At 38.1% G+C, this 14528-nt stretch overlaps 1 protein-coding gene and 1 pseudogene across 1 annotated transcript; both read left to right on the plus strand.

Annotated features, from left to right (window-relative positions):
* On the plus strand, window positions 1-4650 carry LOC104425585 (alpha-glucosidase). The gene is made up of 5 exons (XM_039312417.1): window positions 1-416; window positions 805-1526; window positions 2176-2406; window positions 2516-3159; window positions 3506-4650. Exons 1-5 carry the CDS (start codon window positions 157-159, stop codon window positions 4151-4153), a joined length of 2505 nt encoding a protein of 834 aa, XP_039168351.1. The 5' UTR covers window positions 1-156; the 3' UTR covers window positions 4154-4650.
* Window positions 4226-14528, plus strand: part of LOC104427564 — a 26005-nt pseudogene continuing 15702 nt past the window's right edge.

Consider the following 14528-nt stretch of genomic DNA (forward strand, 5'->3'; position numbering starts at 1 on the left):
TCTCGTCGTCTTCGTCTTTCTGAGGAATCAGAAAGGGACGGGATTGGAAGACCAGACGTGGGAAGTCCGCCGCGGTCGGCGGATGAAAATCAAAGCTCCTCCCACTCCCTCTCTCTCTCTCTGTCTCTCTCTCTCTCTCTCTCTCTAGCCGAAAACATGCGGAGTAGCAGAGACCATCATCGCCGTCTTCCGCCTCTCTCTGCGTTGTTGATCTTCTTGTACCTGCTGTCGTCGCAGTCGGCCGTTCGCGCGTCGGTCGGAGAAGGCGAGGGGACGCCTGGCGTTGTTGGGTACGGATACACGGTCGGGTCCGTGGCCGTCGACGCGTCGGGAACGGCGTTGACCGCCGGTCTCCGCCTCGTCAACGCGACCTCCGTATACGGGCCTGACGTCGAGAACCTCCGCCTCGTTGCCAGGTACAGAGCAAAACTTCACTCTCATTTTAGTATTTTTGCTAGATTCATTTTTACAATCGACATATATGTGCAAAAAAAAAAAAAGTTAGTTTATATATATAAAGTTGAATGTAGAAAATTTTAATAATTAAATAATGAAAATAGATATTAGTAATAATACACGATAAAAATTCATAGTATAAATATGCTTAAAAAAAGGAGAAAAATATTTCGATATTTCCAATTATCCTAAGAAGGTTGTTGCTGGAAAGAAAATAATCAAATTTCGATATTGAAACACCTGCAAGATTAAATTAAAATGTTAGTTTATATATATATTTGAAAAATAAATAATTAAGTATATTTTAATGGGTAATTTTTGCTGACGTCATCACGGTTCTCCTTCCAGCTTCGAAGCGAGCGGACGTCTTCGAGTCCGAATCACAGACGCCGACCGCCGCCGATGGGAAGTCCCCGACGACCTCATCCCTCGCCGATCTCCCTCCTCTTCCCCCCGAACCCCGACTCCGCCGCCGCCGCCGTCCCCCTCCGGCTCCTACCGCCGCCTCTCCGCCGCCTCCTCCGACCTTGTCTTTGTCCTCCGCAACACCACCCCCTTCTCCTTCGCCGTCTCCCGCCGATCCTCCGGCGACGTCCTCTTCGACACCTCCGCCTCCGACCCCTCCGCCTTCCTCGTCTTCAAGGACCAGTACCTCCAGCTCTCCTCCTCCCTCCCTCCCGGCCGCTCCTCCCTCTACGGGATCGGAGAGCACACGAAGCCGTCGCTCCGGCTCCAGCCCAACCAAACCCTTACTCTGTGGAACGCCGACATCGGTAGCTGGAACCTCGATGTCAACCTGTACGGGTCACATCCCTTTTACATGGACGTCAGGTCGTCTGTCGGCGGCCGCGGCCGCCGTGGCGGAGGAGTTGGGGCGGGCACGAGCCACGGCGTTCTGTTGCTGAACAGCAATGGCATGGACGTGGTGTATACTGGCGACAGGATCACTTACAAGGTGATCGGTGGGGTGTTGGATTTGTATTTCTTCCAGGGGCCGTCGCCGGAGGCAGTCATGGAGCAGTACACCGAGCTCATTGGCCGGCCGACCCCAATGCCATACTGGTCCTTTGGTATCTGGTTTTGATGAGTTTCTTTCAATTGTTGTTGCGTACATTTCGATGAATTTGATTCTACATTGTTAATCGGCTTCCAGCTTATGTTGCAATCTCTATGAGATTTTGAGCTTGACCGTGTGGTGGTAGTATCTAACATAATGATTTTGAATTCGTGTATGCTGGTTTTTACGTATTGCTTTCAATTTTTGATGCTGACATTTTGATGAATTTGATTCCAATGTTGTGCTTCGGCTTCTGTAGCTTATTCTGCAGTAAATATAGATTTTGAGCATAATTATGTGGTGGTCGTATATAATATAAAGATGATAGTATTGAAGATTCTGAGTTCATTGCCCTTGAATTACATTGTGAGGTTATTCTCTCGTGGAGATGACACTAGTCAGATTGTGCATGTTATGCTTAATAGGGAACAAATCTTAAAGGTGTGTTATTATCCTTTGAAAACCACTGCTTCCCGACCCCCAGTTGATCCTACCACTTGGCTCACTGATTTTCAAGAAAAGTAGCCGCTTTTCTGGTATATGCTGCTAGGCATGGATCAATTGTAAAGTTTGATTCATGCTAGATGGCTTCTTCTGCACGTTCTACCTGACAAGTTTGAAATGTAGTTCTACTGATAAAGTATCTTTGATTTACTTTCTAGGATTTCATCAATGCCGGTGGGGTTACAATAATGTCACAGACTTAGAGGGCGTGGTAGCTGGTTATGCAAAAGCTGATATACCATTGGAAGTTATGTGGACTGACATCGATTACATGGATGCATATAAAGACTTCACTCTTGACCCTATCAATTTTCCAGTGGAAAAGATGAAAGAATTCATCAGCAGCCTTCACAAGAACAAGAAAAAATATGTCCTGATACTTGATCCAGGTACACTAGTGCAGAAATGCTTGCGCTTGAAACTCGATCTTTTAATTTCTCTCTAAATTGCCATCATATTACTACTTTCCTTTTCTTTTGACTGGGTGATCTTTCACAGGCATTAGTGTGAACGAGACATATGGGACCTACATCAGGGGGATGCAAGCCGACATCTTCATCAAGCGTGAGGGAGTGCCATATTTAGGTCGCGTATGGCCAGGGCCAGTGTACTTCCCTGACTTCCTTCACCCATCTAGTGAGAGTTATTGGAGTGGGGAGATAAAGAGGTTTCATGATGTTCTTCCATTTGATGGCCTATGGATCGACATGAACGAGTTGTCCAACTTCAATGATCCTCCGCCTCTTCCTTCCACTCTTGACAATCCTCCCTACAAAATGAACAATGCAGGAGTTCATCGGCCTATCAACAACAAAACTATCCCTGCAACGTCACTTCATTTTGGAAATATTTCAGAATACAATGCTCATAACCTCTATGGACTCTTGGAAGCCAGAGCAACAAACGAGGCCTTAGTCAATCTTACTGGTAAAAGGCCATTCATTCTCTCAAGATCAACTTTTGTGAGCTCTGGCAAGCACACTGCACACTGGACTGGGGACAATGCCGCGACGTGGGATGACTTGGCTTACTCAATTCCTGCAATTTTAAATTCTGGGCTCTTTGGAATTCCAATGGTAGGAGCTGATATATGTGGTTTCACTCGAGACACATTTGAAGAGCTCTGCAACCGATGGATTCAGGTAAAATCTTTTGAGCCTAATCTTAATTTATATTAACTGAAGAGCTTTGGAACTGAACTTTAAGATTTTTCCAAATTAATATTCAGAATTAGGAGTTTATGAATTTTCTATTTCTTTTTTTAGGTTAAATTTTACCTCCTTTTGAAGACAGAAATAAACTATATATATATATATATATGATGAGGGGAAGTTGGGTATCTTGTGTGCTTATACTTCATGCTATGTTGAAGATATCTCAATCTTATACGGAAGGGAAGAATATATAGTAGAGACTAAATAGAGGTGTAAATCATGTTTTTCTGTCATACATATTTAAGCATTTTTTTAAGAGCTTTTACTTATGCAGCTTGGAGCTTTTTATCCCTTTGCAAGAGACCACTCTGATAAGGGTACTATTCGTCAAGAGCTCTATCTCTGGGAATCGGTCACTGCATCCGCCAGAATGGTGCTCGGGCTTCGTTATCGCTTGCTCCCATACTTGTATACCTTGATGTATGAGGCAAATAGAAGGGGAATACCCATTGCCCGGCCCCTATTTTTCTCATTCCCCGAGGATACAATGACTTACAATATCAATTCCCAATTCTTAATTGGTAAGGGTCTGATGGTGACTCCTGTACTAAAATCAGGTGCCCAAACCGTGGATGCTTATTTTCCGAGTGGAAATTGGTTTGATCTCTTCAATTACTCAAATTCAGTAAGTACAGCTTCAGGAATGAATGTGATGCTCAATGCACCGCGTGATCATCCTCATCTTCATGCAAGGGAAGGTAATATATTGGCCATGCAAGGAGAGGCCATGACTACGGAAGCAGCTCGAAGAACACCATTCAAGCTATTAGTTGTGGTTGATGGCCATGGGAATAGCACAGGACAAGTGTTCTTGGACGATGGAGATGATGTCGAAATGGGAGGGGAAGGAAATAAGTGGACTCTGGTGAAGTTTTATTGTGAGAAAACAGGGAATGGTGTTGTTGTCGATCGAAGTTGTTAATGGGGAATTTGCTCGATTGAGAAGTGGGTAATTGATAAGGTGACAATTCTAGGATTGAGAAAAGGAACTAGAATGACGAGATTGAGAGGGCATCAATTATCCAATGATGTAGAAGCAATGTCCGGACAGAGAACAGTGAAAACAATGGGAAAATTGAGCGATGGTGGAGAGTTTGCGATTGCTGAAGTCTCAGAATTGTCACTTCCACTGGGGAAGACATTCAAGTTGGAAGTGAAAGTGCGCCAATCCTAAGAGCGTTATCAGAAGAAATTGGTCAGGGTGTAATAAAGAATGAAAGCATTTCTTCAATAAGTTTGTGTGTTTCCAAAATGAAAAGGCACACAGGTATCAAGCCATGTCCTTTCCATCACTGGCTCTTTCTTTCTTCCCCATTTTTATGGGAGGGTGCAGCTTCTGAACTGGTTAAGATCCCTAAATAAAATTTCTTCTCATGTTTTTTCAAGAGCGAAAATGAAACAAATGGTCTTAAGTTTTGACCGAATGTGCAATATCGCTCATGAACTTTTAATTTATTTATGTAGCCCATGACTGTCCATAAAATTTCAATTTGTTTAATGTGATTATGAACTTTGGTAAATGTTCAATTTGGTTTTTGATTATATGAAAATATTCAATATTATCTTTTTATTAATTCAAGTTATCAAAAACATTGAATATTTTCATATGCTTTAGCGAGTAGATTGAATATTTACCAAAAGTTTATGGATTATATTGAACAAATTAAAAGTTATGGGATGATATTGTAAAATTAGCCTAAAGTTCTTTAAGAAATAATATTTTTGAAGAGAGAGAGAGAGAGAGAGAGAGAGAGAGAGATTCTTAGAAAACCATGTGTTGATATTTTTTGCATATTCTTAGAAAACCATGTGTTGATATTTTTTGTGGCAACATGACTGATTTAATTTTGTTCAAAATATGTTATGTGATAGAACAAACTTCTGAAATAACCTATAAGTATGCAACAAACTTAAATATGAAAAATTAAGAGAAGAGAATGTTTGCACACGAAATTTATAGTGGTTCGGCTTAGATCAAGCCTACGTCTACTCTCCCACGCTAACAGCCTTCTAATTGGATTTTACTATGTGATCAACAAGAGATTACAACTTTGAGTGCAAATACTCAATGGTAGATTATCTTATTAAGATACTCTTTGGTATTTCTCTCACAATCACAAACGTTTAAGCTCACGAGAAATAAGTGTATGATCGAAGTTCACTCAAATTTTGGAATTATAAATTCTACGCTCCGTCTTTTACTTGCTCGTCAATCCTTGATCTCCTTAAATACCCATCCACTTCTAAACTAACCGTTGGACAGTATCTAGAGGATCGTTTTCCAATATACCCATTGATCAAGAAGATTTAATAGCCATTGAGTGACAGAAGTAGAATCCCAAGTTGATTGTGATTGCCCATAAAACAAAATCTTGATTTTCATAAGTAGAGCTTCTTCGTATATAAAGTTCTTGTCTTCATGATCCAATCGTCAATCAAATCTATCTTGATGTAAAATCCAAATCATTTCATTAGCCGTTATATATTCGGGGCTTGTGTTACGTTCTATCAAGTTGTTTCATTCTGAACATGATTTGTTCTTGAATTTGTTACATTATGAACTTGTGTCCTGTTTTGGACCTTATCACGTTCTGGACTTGTGTCTTGTTCTGTCTGAAATAGACTTTACAATCTGGACATAAGTATGAACATATTCTACTTCTGAACATATTTATGTGGCATCCCAAAATTCAATGACAAGCCATAAGGTGTGTTAAAGTCTCTAATTAGGTGATAAAATTTCCTAAGGTTTATGCTTTAGCCATTAGTCTCTTTTTTTTTTTTTTTTAAATAGATGATGTGTGCATATGTTTGTGAGAATTTAAATTTGATAGATTATGATAATAATCTATGCTTGGCCATGCACCTTATAAATTAAATTTCAATAAACAAAATGCCCCAAGACTTTAGCCAAGATGAAAATTGAAATTTTAAAATATTTATAAAAGAATTTTAAAAAAAGGGGGGAAATGTCAATTTTTGGATTGTGCCTTAGGCCTATTGGTCTAAGCTTTTAATGGCCAAGTTAGTCGGCCCAATTAGGCCCACTAAAGGGGGGCTGTCGCCAGCCCAAGAAGAGGAGGCCCAAGCCCATCAAGACAAGTGGCAAGAAGTCTTCATGCATTGGCCTAGACTAGGATGCCATGCATTGGCTAATTTAAGTGGCATGCAATGATTATCAATGATGAGGATTAGGGGAAATAAAAGGGAAGGAGAGAGGAGAGAGAGTGGCTGGTTTCATTCGCCCAAGAGAGTGAGAGAGAGAGGGAGAGTGATCGTGCGAGAGAGAGGGGGAGCGGCCGAGAGAGAGGAGGAGGAACCACCATCTGTCCGCCGTGTGCCGCCGTGCTCCCCGCCTTACGCCGTCGACCGACCAGTCTAGAGGCAAGTGGGAGTCCTCTAGCTTCTCTTGCATGTGTGTATGATGCTTGCATGTTAAATTCTTGGGTGTTAGGTGAGAAAAACCGAAGCATGGTCGATTTATGTGTGAATGGTGTGGCTGTTCTTGCTCGTACCCTGTGAGTCAGAATGTTGTTTGAGCTTGCATGTGTGTTTAAAGTCCGATTTTGGCTTCTATTTCTTCATGAAAGTTGTAGCTAACATCTTGTACTACAACATACTAAAATTTTGTGGAAAATGATGGAGAGTTTAGGGGTTAAAGTCTCATCCTACGGAGACCCCAGATCTGGAAAGATTTTACTGATCTCTTGTTGGATTTGTGGTTGCATGTTGGTTTGTGTTGAGAATATCTCTTCGATTTCTTCATAAAAGTTGTAGGGGACATCTTAAAATACAACATACTCAAATTTGAAGTGAAATAAACAAGAATAGCCTAGTAAATCAACTAGATCATGAAGACCGTGATTCTGGTGATGTATTCCGAGACACCCGAGACTTCATGGACATAGATGATGACTATAATCTGGTTATTTGACTTAGATCTCTTCATGAAACTTGTATAGGACACCTTGATGTATAACATATCCAAATTTCAGAGAAAACGAAAGAGAATAGGTAAGTTAAAACTCAATGTTTCGGAGAAGTATACACTGGACGATGCGGTAATGGATCCAGAAGCTTCGTGAGACTGTATAAAATAATATAAAAATAATCTGGCTTGGAGTTCTTCATGAAAGTTGTACGAAAATTTCTTTTCTATAACTCAGTAAAATTTCATAATTTTTGGAGGCCATATGGATATTTTAGTTGAATTTCTTCGAAAACCGTGCGTTCTGGTTTCATCCGAGAATCATAGGATGTTTTGTGAGAATGGTGAGATTGTGTAAAATTCAATTTAGCCATGAATTTTGCATGAAATTGTCATCCTATTGGTTTTTTAATGATTGCTTGAATTTTTATAATTTTGGGAATTAATAGATATTGAATTTAATATTTATTTTTAAAAATAATATAATAATATAATAATATAATAATAAAATAATAAAATAAAATAAAATGGATTATTTTATTGGCCATAAATTTCATAAATGATTACACCATGTAGCATGTATAATAAGATATTGGTGTATGTATGACATTTAATTGTGATGCATGTGTGAATCATATGCCAAATATGACTTGTTTGATGTCACGACATATGCCATGTTAAATTGAGAAAAAAATAATGGTAAATGTGGATAATGATAAGTGAGGAGGTGGTTGTGGTGGAGGATAATGCCCGGAATGTATAGAGATGCATTGCCGATGGTCTTGGGAGATTCAGGATGCCCCGAACGTGGGGTGCCGGAAGCCCCCGTCGGAGGTTTCGCTCGAAGGGAATGCCTCGCGATGCCGATTGGGGTGCGGGATGCTCGGCCAGGGAGTGTAAATGCCGGAAGCCCTGTCGGAGTTTTCTGTCCGAGGGGAGTGCCTCGTGATGCCAGTTGGGATGCGAGATGCTCGGAATGTGGGGGGCCAAATGTCCGGTGGCCTGGGATGGCTGAATGCCGAAAGCCTCGAAGGTCTTTGCCCGAGGGGATGATGAAATTGATGATTTGAGGAATGGGTGATGTGGTGATCAAATTGAAAGCTAAAAGTGGAAATTAAACCATGGCATGATATGCATGATGATGAGGATGATGATGATGATGATGATGATGATGATATGTGATGTGAAATAATGATGATCACCCATGGCATGACATGCATGATATGCATGATGATGATAATGATGATGATATATGATATGCATGATGATATGCATGATGATGAGGATGCTGATGATGACATGTGATGTGAAATAATGATGATCACCCATGGCATGACATGCATGATGATATACACGATGATGATAATGATGATGATATATGATATGGCACGATGACATGTGTAATGTGATGATGTCATGATGATGATGACATGTATGATATAATGATGCCATGACAATAATGACATGTGTAATGTGGTGATGTCATGATGATGATGACATGTATGATATAATGATGCCATGACAATAATGACATGTGTGATGTGGTGATGTCATGATGATGATGACACGTATGATATGATGATGCATGATAGTATGCGCATGGCTTCAAGGTAAGTAACGTCTGCAATGCATGTATGATTTGCCTGATGTGTTGAGTTGTTATTGAATTCATTATCTGTTGAGTGGTTGTACTCACCTCTTTTGGAGACCAACATTTCAAATTAGCAGTATGCTACTTCCTACCGTCACGCGGGGTGCATTTTATGGGTTACCGTCCGACGTCGAGGTAGAGTGTGAGGAGTTCAGCTGTCCTTCTGTACCTGGACTCACCTACATACGTGTGCGCTGTTTTGTCTTGTACGACATAGGCTGGCTCGGGGCCCGATTGTCCGGAGTTTGTCTCCGTCCACGTTCGCCGCGATGGGGTGATGAGAGGGATGCTGCCACCGCCGCCGCCTGACGCACCAGACTGGGTGTGAGGCCTATGCGTGACGAGTAGGGGCTGTTTCTTTTTGGATAGTTAGCCGACACTGATGATGGGGAATTGTTGCACGTGAGATGTAGAGGGTCGAGGGTTCTTTTTGGGATTTTAGGCTGGACATGGCTGAGTCCTAGCTTTTCCTTTTTGATGTATCGACCCAAAAGAAGTCCCATCTTGAAAATATATGTAAATAAAGTGTCGTGGCTTGTCTATAAAAAAATTATGATGGTTAGTGGTGTGTATTTGTATCATGGTTGGTAGGGGGAGAGATGGTGATGCTTTAGTTTGCTTCCGCTAATGAGTCGTGCTAGGACCGTTTTGTTAAAAAAAAAAAATGCTTGTGAATAACGACGCTTCTTCTAAACAGAAAGGTAATAAGGTATAACGTTGGCGCTGTTGGCAACCTACGAAGGGTTCAGGGTGCCACAATTTAGCCTTAAGGTCTTAACACGGTCTGAAAAAGTCCAACTTCAGTATAGAGTCTATCTTCTAGTTCTTCCAAGTATAGACTTCGACAATATCATTTACATGTTCTATCATCTACATAGTTTGTTACTCAACCATTAAACACGTTAGTAGTATTTGATTTATTTTTTCATCTTCAAAACATCACAAGAGATTTCCTTAAAAATCTCCTCATTTTTTTTTTTGTGATGACAAAACTCTTTGAATATACAGATGTGTAAACACGCTTTTAAAAATATTAATAAATCAGAGCAATCTTAAATAATAATGTAATTCAAATCAAAAGTTAGCAGAAGATATCAAATAGATTGATCATAACAATATATAGAAAAATAATTGCAGCTCAATATTATGCAATAAATAATATTAACCAATCAACACATATGCATATTTATATTCCCCCCCCTTTTTGTCATGATAAAAAAACAATAACAATGGAAAAAGTTTCATGTAGAGAATATAAAATGATAACAAATATCTTACATGAAATACAATTTCCAAAAGAATAAGCTTTTATAAAGTAAATCGAATTTCAAAGATATGTAATATAGTTCACTTCGATCATAGATATTGGCAAATATCTAATAAAATCACGGATATATTATAAAATTCACTTGCCCTTTGTCATAATAAAATGATAATGTAAATAAGAGTTGTGAATTACAAAAGATAATAAAAGATGCACTAACCAGATTTTTTAGAATTTAACAAGTTCGACACATTTAGCTTTTCCTTCATTCCATAATAATCAAGATCACAATCCATTCAAAAAAGGTTTTTCCATAATTGATCAATACTCCCTCTCAATTTGTTGCCTTTTTGAGTTTGATCACGATTCTTTTCATTTCTTTTGGATGCATGTTCTCCCCCATTTTGATTGCACCAAAATTTGTGTAGATTCACAATTATTCTTCCTCTGGATCCTTCCATTTTCGTTAGAGCAAAATATAAAATTTCCATAGATAATCAAATATTCTTTCTTAATTCATCATCATAAAAAAGTGTTTAAGGGAGAATATCTTGCACAATAATATATTGAAAAAGAAATTCTCATTTAGTCAAAGCACAATAAAATTAAAGAGAATAAAATCCTTGAGTATCTGAGAAAGAATACCTTGCATAATAAATTAATATCTCGTAAATCAGATTTCTACTTTGCAAAATAAAATTTGATAAAATCAACCTAAATAAACTCAATTGTCTCTAAGCAAGATATCAAAAATAATCACACATATTAAATCAAATCTCAACTCACAAATTAAAAAAAAAAAAAATCACACGATTCTTCCTTCAATCAAACCAATCAAAGAATACGATCATTATAAAATCTAAATCAATCAGGGCACGGAGAGAATATAAATATAATGAGAACTTTTAAATTATGTACTCAAACCAAATTGAGAATAAAAAATATATTTTCCTTACCAAATTCTCTTTCTTATTTTCCTTTATTTCCTGCAAAAAAACAACTCATCTTTTCTTTGGTACCCATATTTTTTGGGGTCCATGAGAGTTAGTAGAGTATGTTGTTTTTACCAATCTTTCTTAATAGGTCTCAAGACTTTAGTACATTCTTTCTCAAAGTGTTTTGAGTCTCCATAATTTTAACACTTAAGGGCATTTCGACCAATAGGTTTTGTAAAGATTCTTTGAAAATGTTTCTTGTACGCAAGTCTAGGAAGTCTTTATCTAAGTCTCTCATGGACTTTAGGAAAATATATTAGAGAATCAATTTCTTTATTGAAGCCAAGTCTTGACTTGTTATAGTAAGGTACTTGTATAGAAATGATATACTCTAATGTTTTGAATCCTTTGAAAATTTTGTCAAAATATTTGAAAATTCTTTCTTTAAGGAATCATTTTCTTTGACAAGTGAATCTCAGCTTTCTTTTGTTTGTAGAAAATCTTTTTGCAAAATTTCAAGCTATTTTTTTCAAGAAAAATCCTGTTGCCTAAGCCATAAATTCTCATTTTTTAGTTCAAAGATCCTTTTAAGAGAAGATTTGAAGTTTAAGCAAAGCTCATTTATATACTTTGAAACTTTAGTAGGAATTTCTGAATGACTTATCTCGATTTCCTTATCGGATTCTAACTTTGTGTTTGAGTCAAATTATGAGTCCAAGTCTGAATATGCCATCAAGTATATATTTCCTTACTTGTCATCTTCTTTCATTATTCTTTTCTGCCCATTCTCTTGTATTCTCTTCTTTCACTGAATTTCCTTCATTTTCTACTCAACTTTTTGAATTTATTGATCATAAAAGCAAGTTCTTCGTCGTCCATGTCATTTTCTAAGTCTACATTATCAGAATTAGCGTTAGATTTTAAAACAATAGACTTCTTACTTCGGGATCTTCATCATTGATTTGTTCCACTTCATAGGATTGAAGAGTGCCAATCAATTCATCAACGAAGAGTGGCATAATCCTCTAAGTCTCTCAAATTGAGGTCTTAACATGGTTCCAATCTTTTAAGAGACCTCACACAAGTTTGTTGACCTTCATTCGGGGTTTCTCTCGCTTTTGACATAGCGGGCCCCGGCGGGAGGCCTGCACGGGGAAAAAATTGGATGACTTTGATACGCTAAACCATTTACAATTTCTGTAAAACAACTGAACATATCTTCAATCAACTCTCCCGGCTTCATCTTGAAGGATTCATATTTTCCGAGTAAGAAATTTACTTTTGTCTCTTTTACACGATCAATCCCTTCATAAATGACATGAAGTTTATCCCAAACTTCTTTTGTTGTTTCACATAAAGAGATCCTATTATACCCAGTGGGAGACAATGCGCAATATAAAGAATAAATGGCTTTTACATCAAGAGCTTCTCTTTTAGACATTTTTGTCCAAGACATAGGAGCGAGGGTTTTGGTATTTTTGTCTTTGCCATTTTTATTTGATGTAGATACAGCAGTGGGATTGATTCTGTTTTCCACAACATCCCATTGCAAAAGATCTCTAGATATTAGGAATGCCTTCATTTTTTTTTTCCAAACGTTGTATTCATTTCGATCGAAATATGGTGGCTTGGTGTTGCTATGTCTTTCAATCAACCCTGGTGCCAAGATACTAGCCATAGAAGATCTTTAGCTCAGAAGTAAAAACACTTCAACAAAACAAGCACTTGGCTCCGATACCAATTGAAAGTACTAGTACAAACACCTAGAGGGGGGGTGAATAGGTGTTTAAAAGAAATCTTGACAAATAAATGTGGAATAAAACAAGTTGCGAGCAAAGTCTAAATAAGGATTAGAGTCTAACTAAACAAGCCACCAGACTTCTCGTAAATGTTCAAAATCTGTTATGTGATCGAACAAACTTCTGAAATAACTTGTAAATATGCAACAAACTTAACTATGAAGAGTTAAGAGAAGAGAATGTTGCACATGGAATTTATAGTGGTTCAGCTTAAATCAAGCCTACGTTCACTTTCCCATGCTAACAGCCTTCTGGCTGAATTTCATTATGTGATCAACAAGATATTACAACTTTGAGTGCAAAGTAGATCACATTATCTTACTAAGTCACTTTTTTGTATTTCTCTCACGATCACAAACGTTTAAGCTCACGAGAGATAAGTGTATAATCGAAGTTCGCTTAGACTTTAGAATTATAAATTCTACGCTTCGTCTCTTACTTGTTCATCGATCCTCATTCTCCTTAAATACCCATCCACTTCCAAACTAGCCGTTGGACAATATCTAGAGGATCGTCTTCTAATATACTCATTGGACAAATCTGTATTAAGAAGATTTAGTAACCGTTGAATGACAAATAGAATCCCAAGTTGATTATGATCGCCCATACAAACATAGTTCTTGATTTCCATAAGTAGAGTTTCTTCATATAGACAGTTCTTGTCTTTATGATCCAATTGTCAATCAAATCTATCTTGATGTAAAATCCAAATCAGATCACTAATTGTTACATGTTTGGGGCTTGTATTACATTCTGTCAAGTTGTTTCATTCTGAATTTACGATGTTTTTGAGATAGCTAGTATAAACACCTAGAGGGAGGTGAATAGGTGCACAAACAATTTATTGAGATACGGAAGCGATTTGTGGCAATCAATATAATGGAAATTCTTTCTTGATTAACAAAATGAAATACGATTGAGGTAGAGAGAATGAGAGAGAGAAAATTGAACACGGGATTTATAGTGGTTCAGCTTATTCCAAGCCTACGTCCACTCTTTCGCACCGACCCACCGGCTGGATTTCACTATGATCAAAGAGAAGTTACAGCACAGCTTTGCCTTGATTCCACAGTGTAGATGTTTTATCACACCTCCTCAAGGTTTCTCACAAATATAGACTCTCTTTTGTATATAAGTATTCGCTCAAAGAAATTGTCTAAACAAAAAGAGCTTCAGACTTTGGAATTTTTCTATCATGCACACCTCGAACAACTAAGAACGTCTTCTTTATATACTCCTTTATGCCATCATACCCGTTGGCACTTACCAAAGGAATTCCTCCAATCTACCCGTTGGACAGAATCAATTAGGAAGATTGTTCGAGCTATTAAAGGAACGTGTTGATAGCCCATCAATCCTGTTCGCCCATACAATCAGGATCTCGATTTCCATAAGTAGAATGTTCCAATAATATTTAGACAATCATCGAATCTTCAATCATCAAATCAATCTTGATCAATCAAAGGATTACATTACGACTTCTCCATACGAGATCTTCTCCGATGATAAGGTTAAATCCTTAACGAAACATCCGATTCTGGATAACCTTTCTTCAACGGATTAGAGATCGTCAATGAGAATAGACTTTATGTCTTGAGTCTGGCTGTCCGGAAGTCTTCAAACTTTAAACAACAGAGTCTGCAAGCCTTCAGACTAGACTGATATAAACGTTTTGTCAACTTCAAAACACTTCAAGAAGATTTCTCCAACAATCTCCCTT

This window comes from Eucalyptus grandis, chromosome 5, assembly GCF_016545825.1.
Source record: "Eucalyptus grandis isolate ANBG69807.140 chromosome 5, ASM1654582v1, whole genome shotgun sequence".
Taxonomy (NCBI): Eukaryota; Viridiplantae; Streptophyta; class Magnoliopsida; order Myrtales; family Myrtaceae; genus Eucalyptus; species Eucalyptus grandis.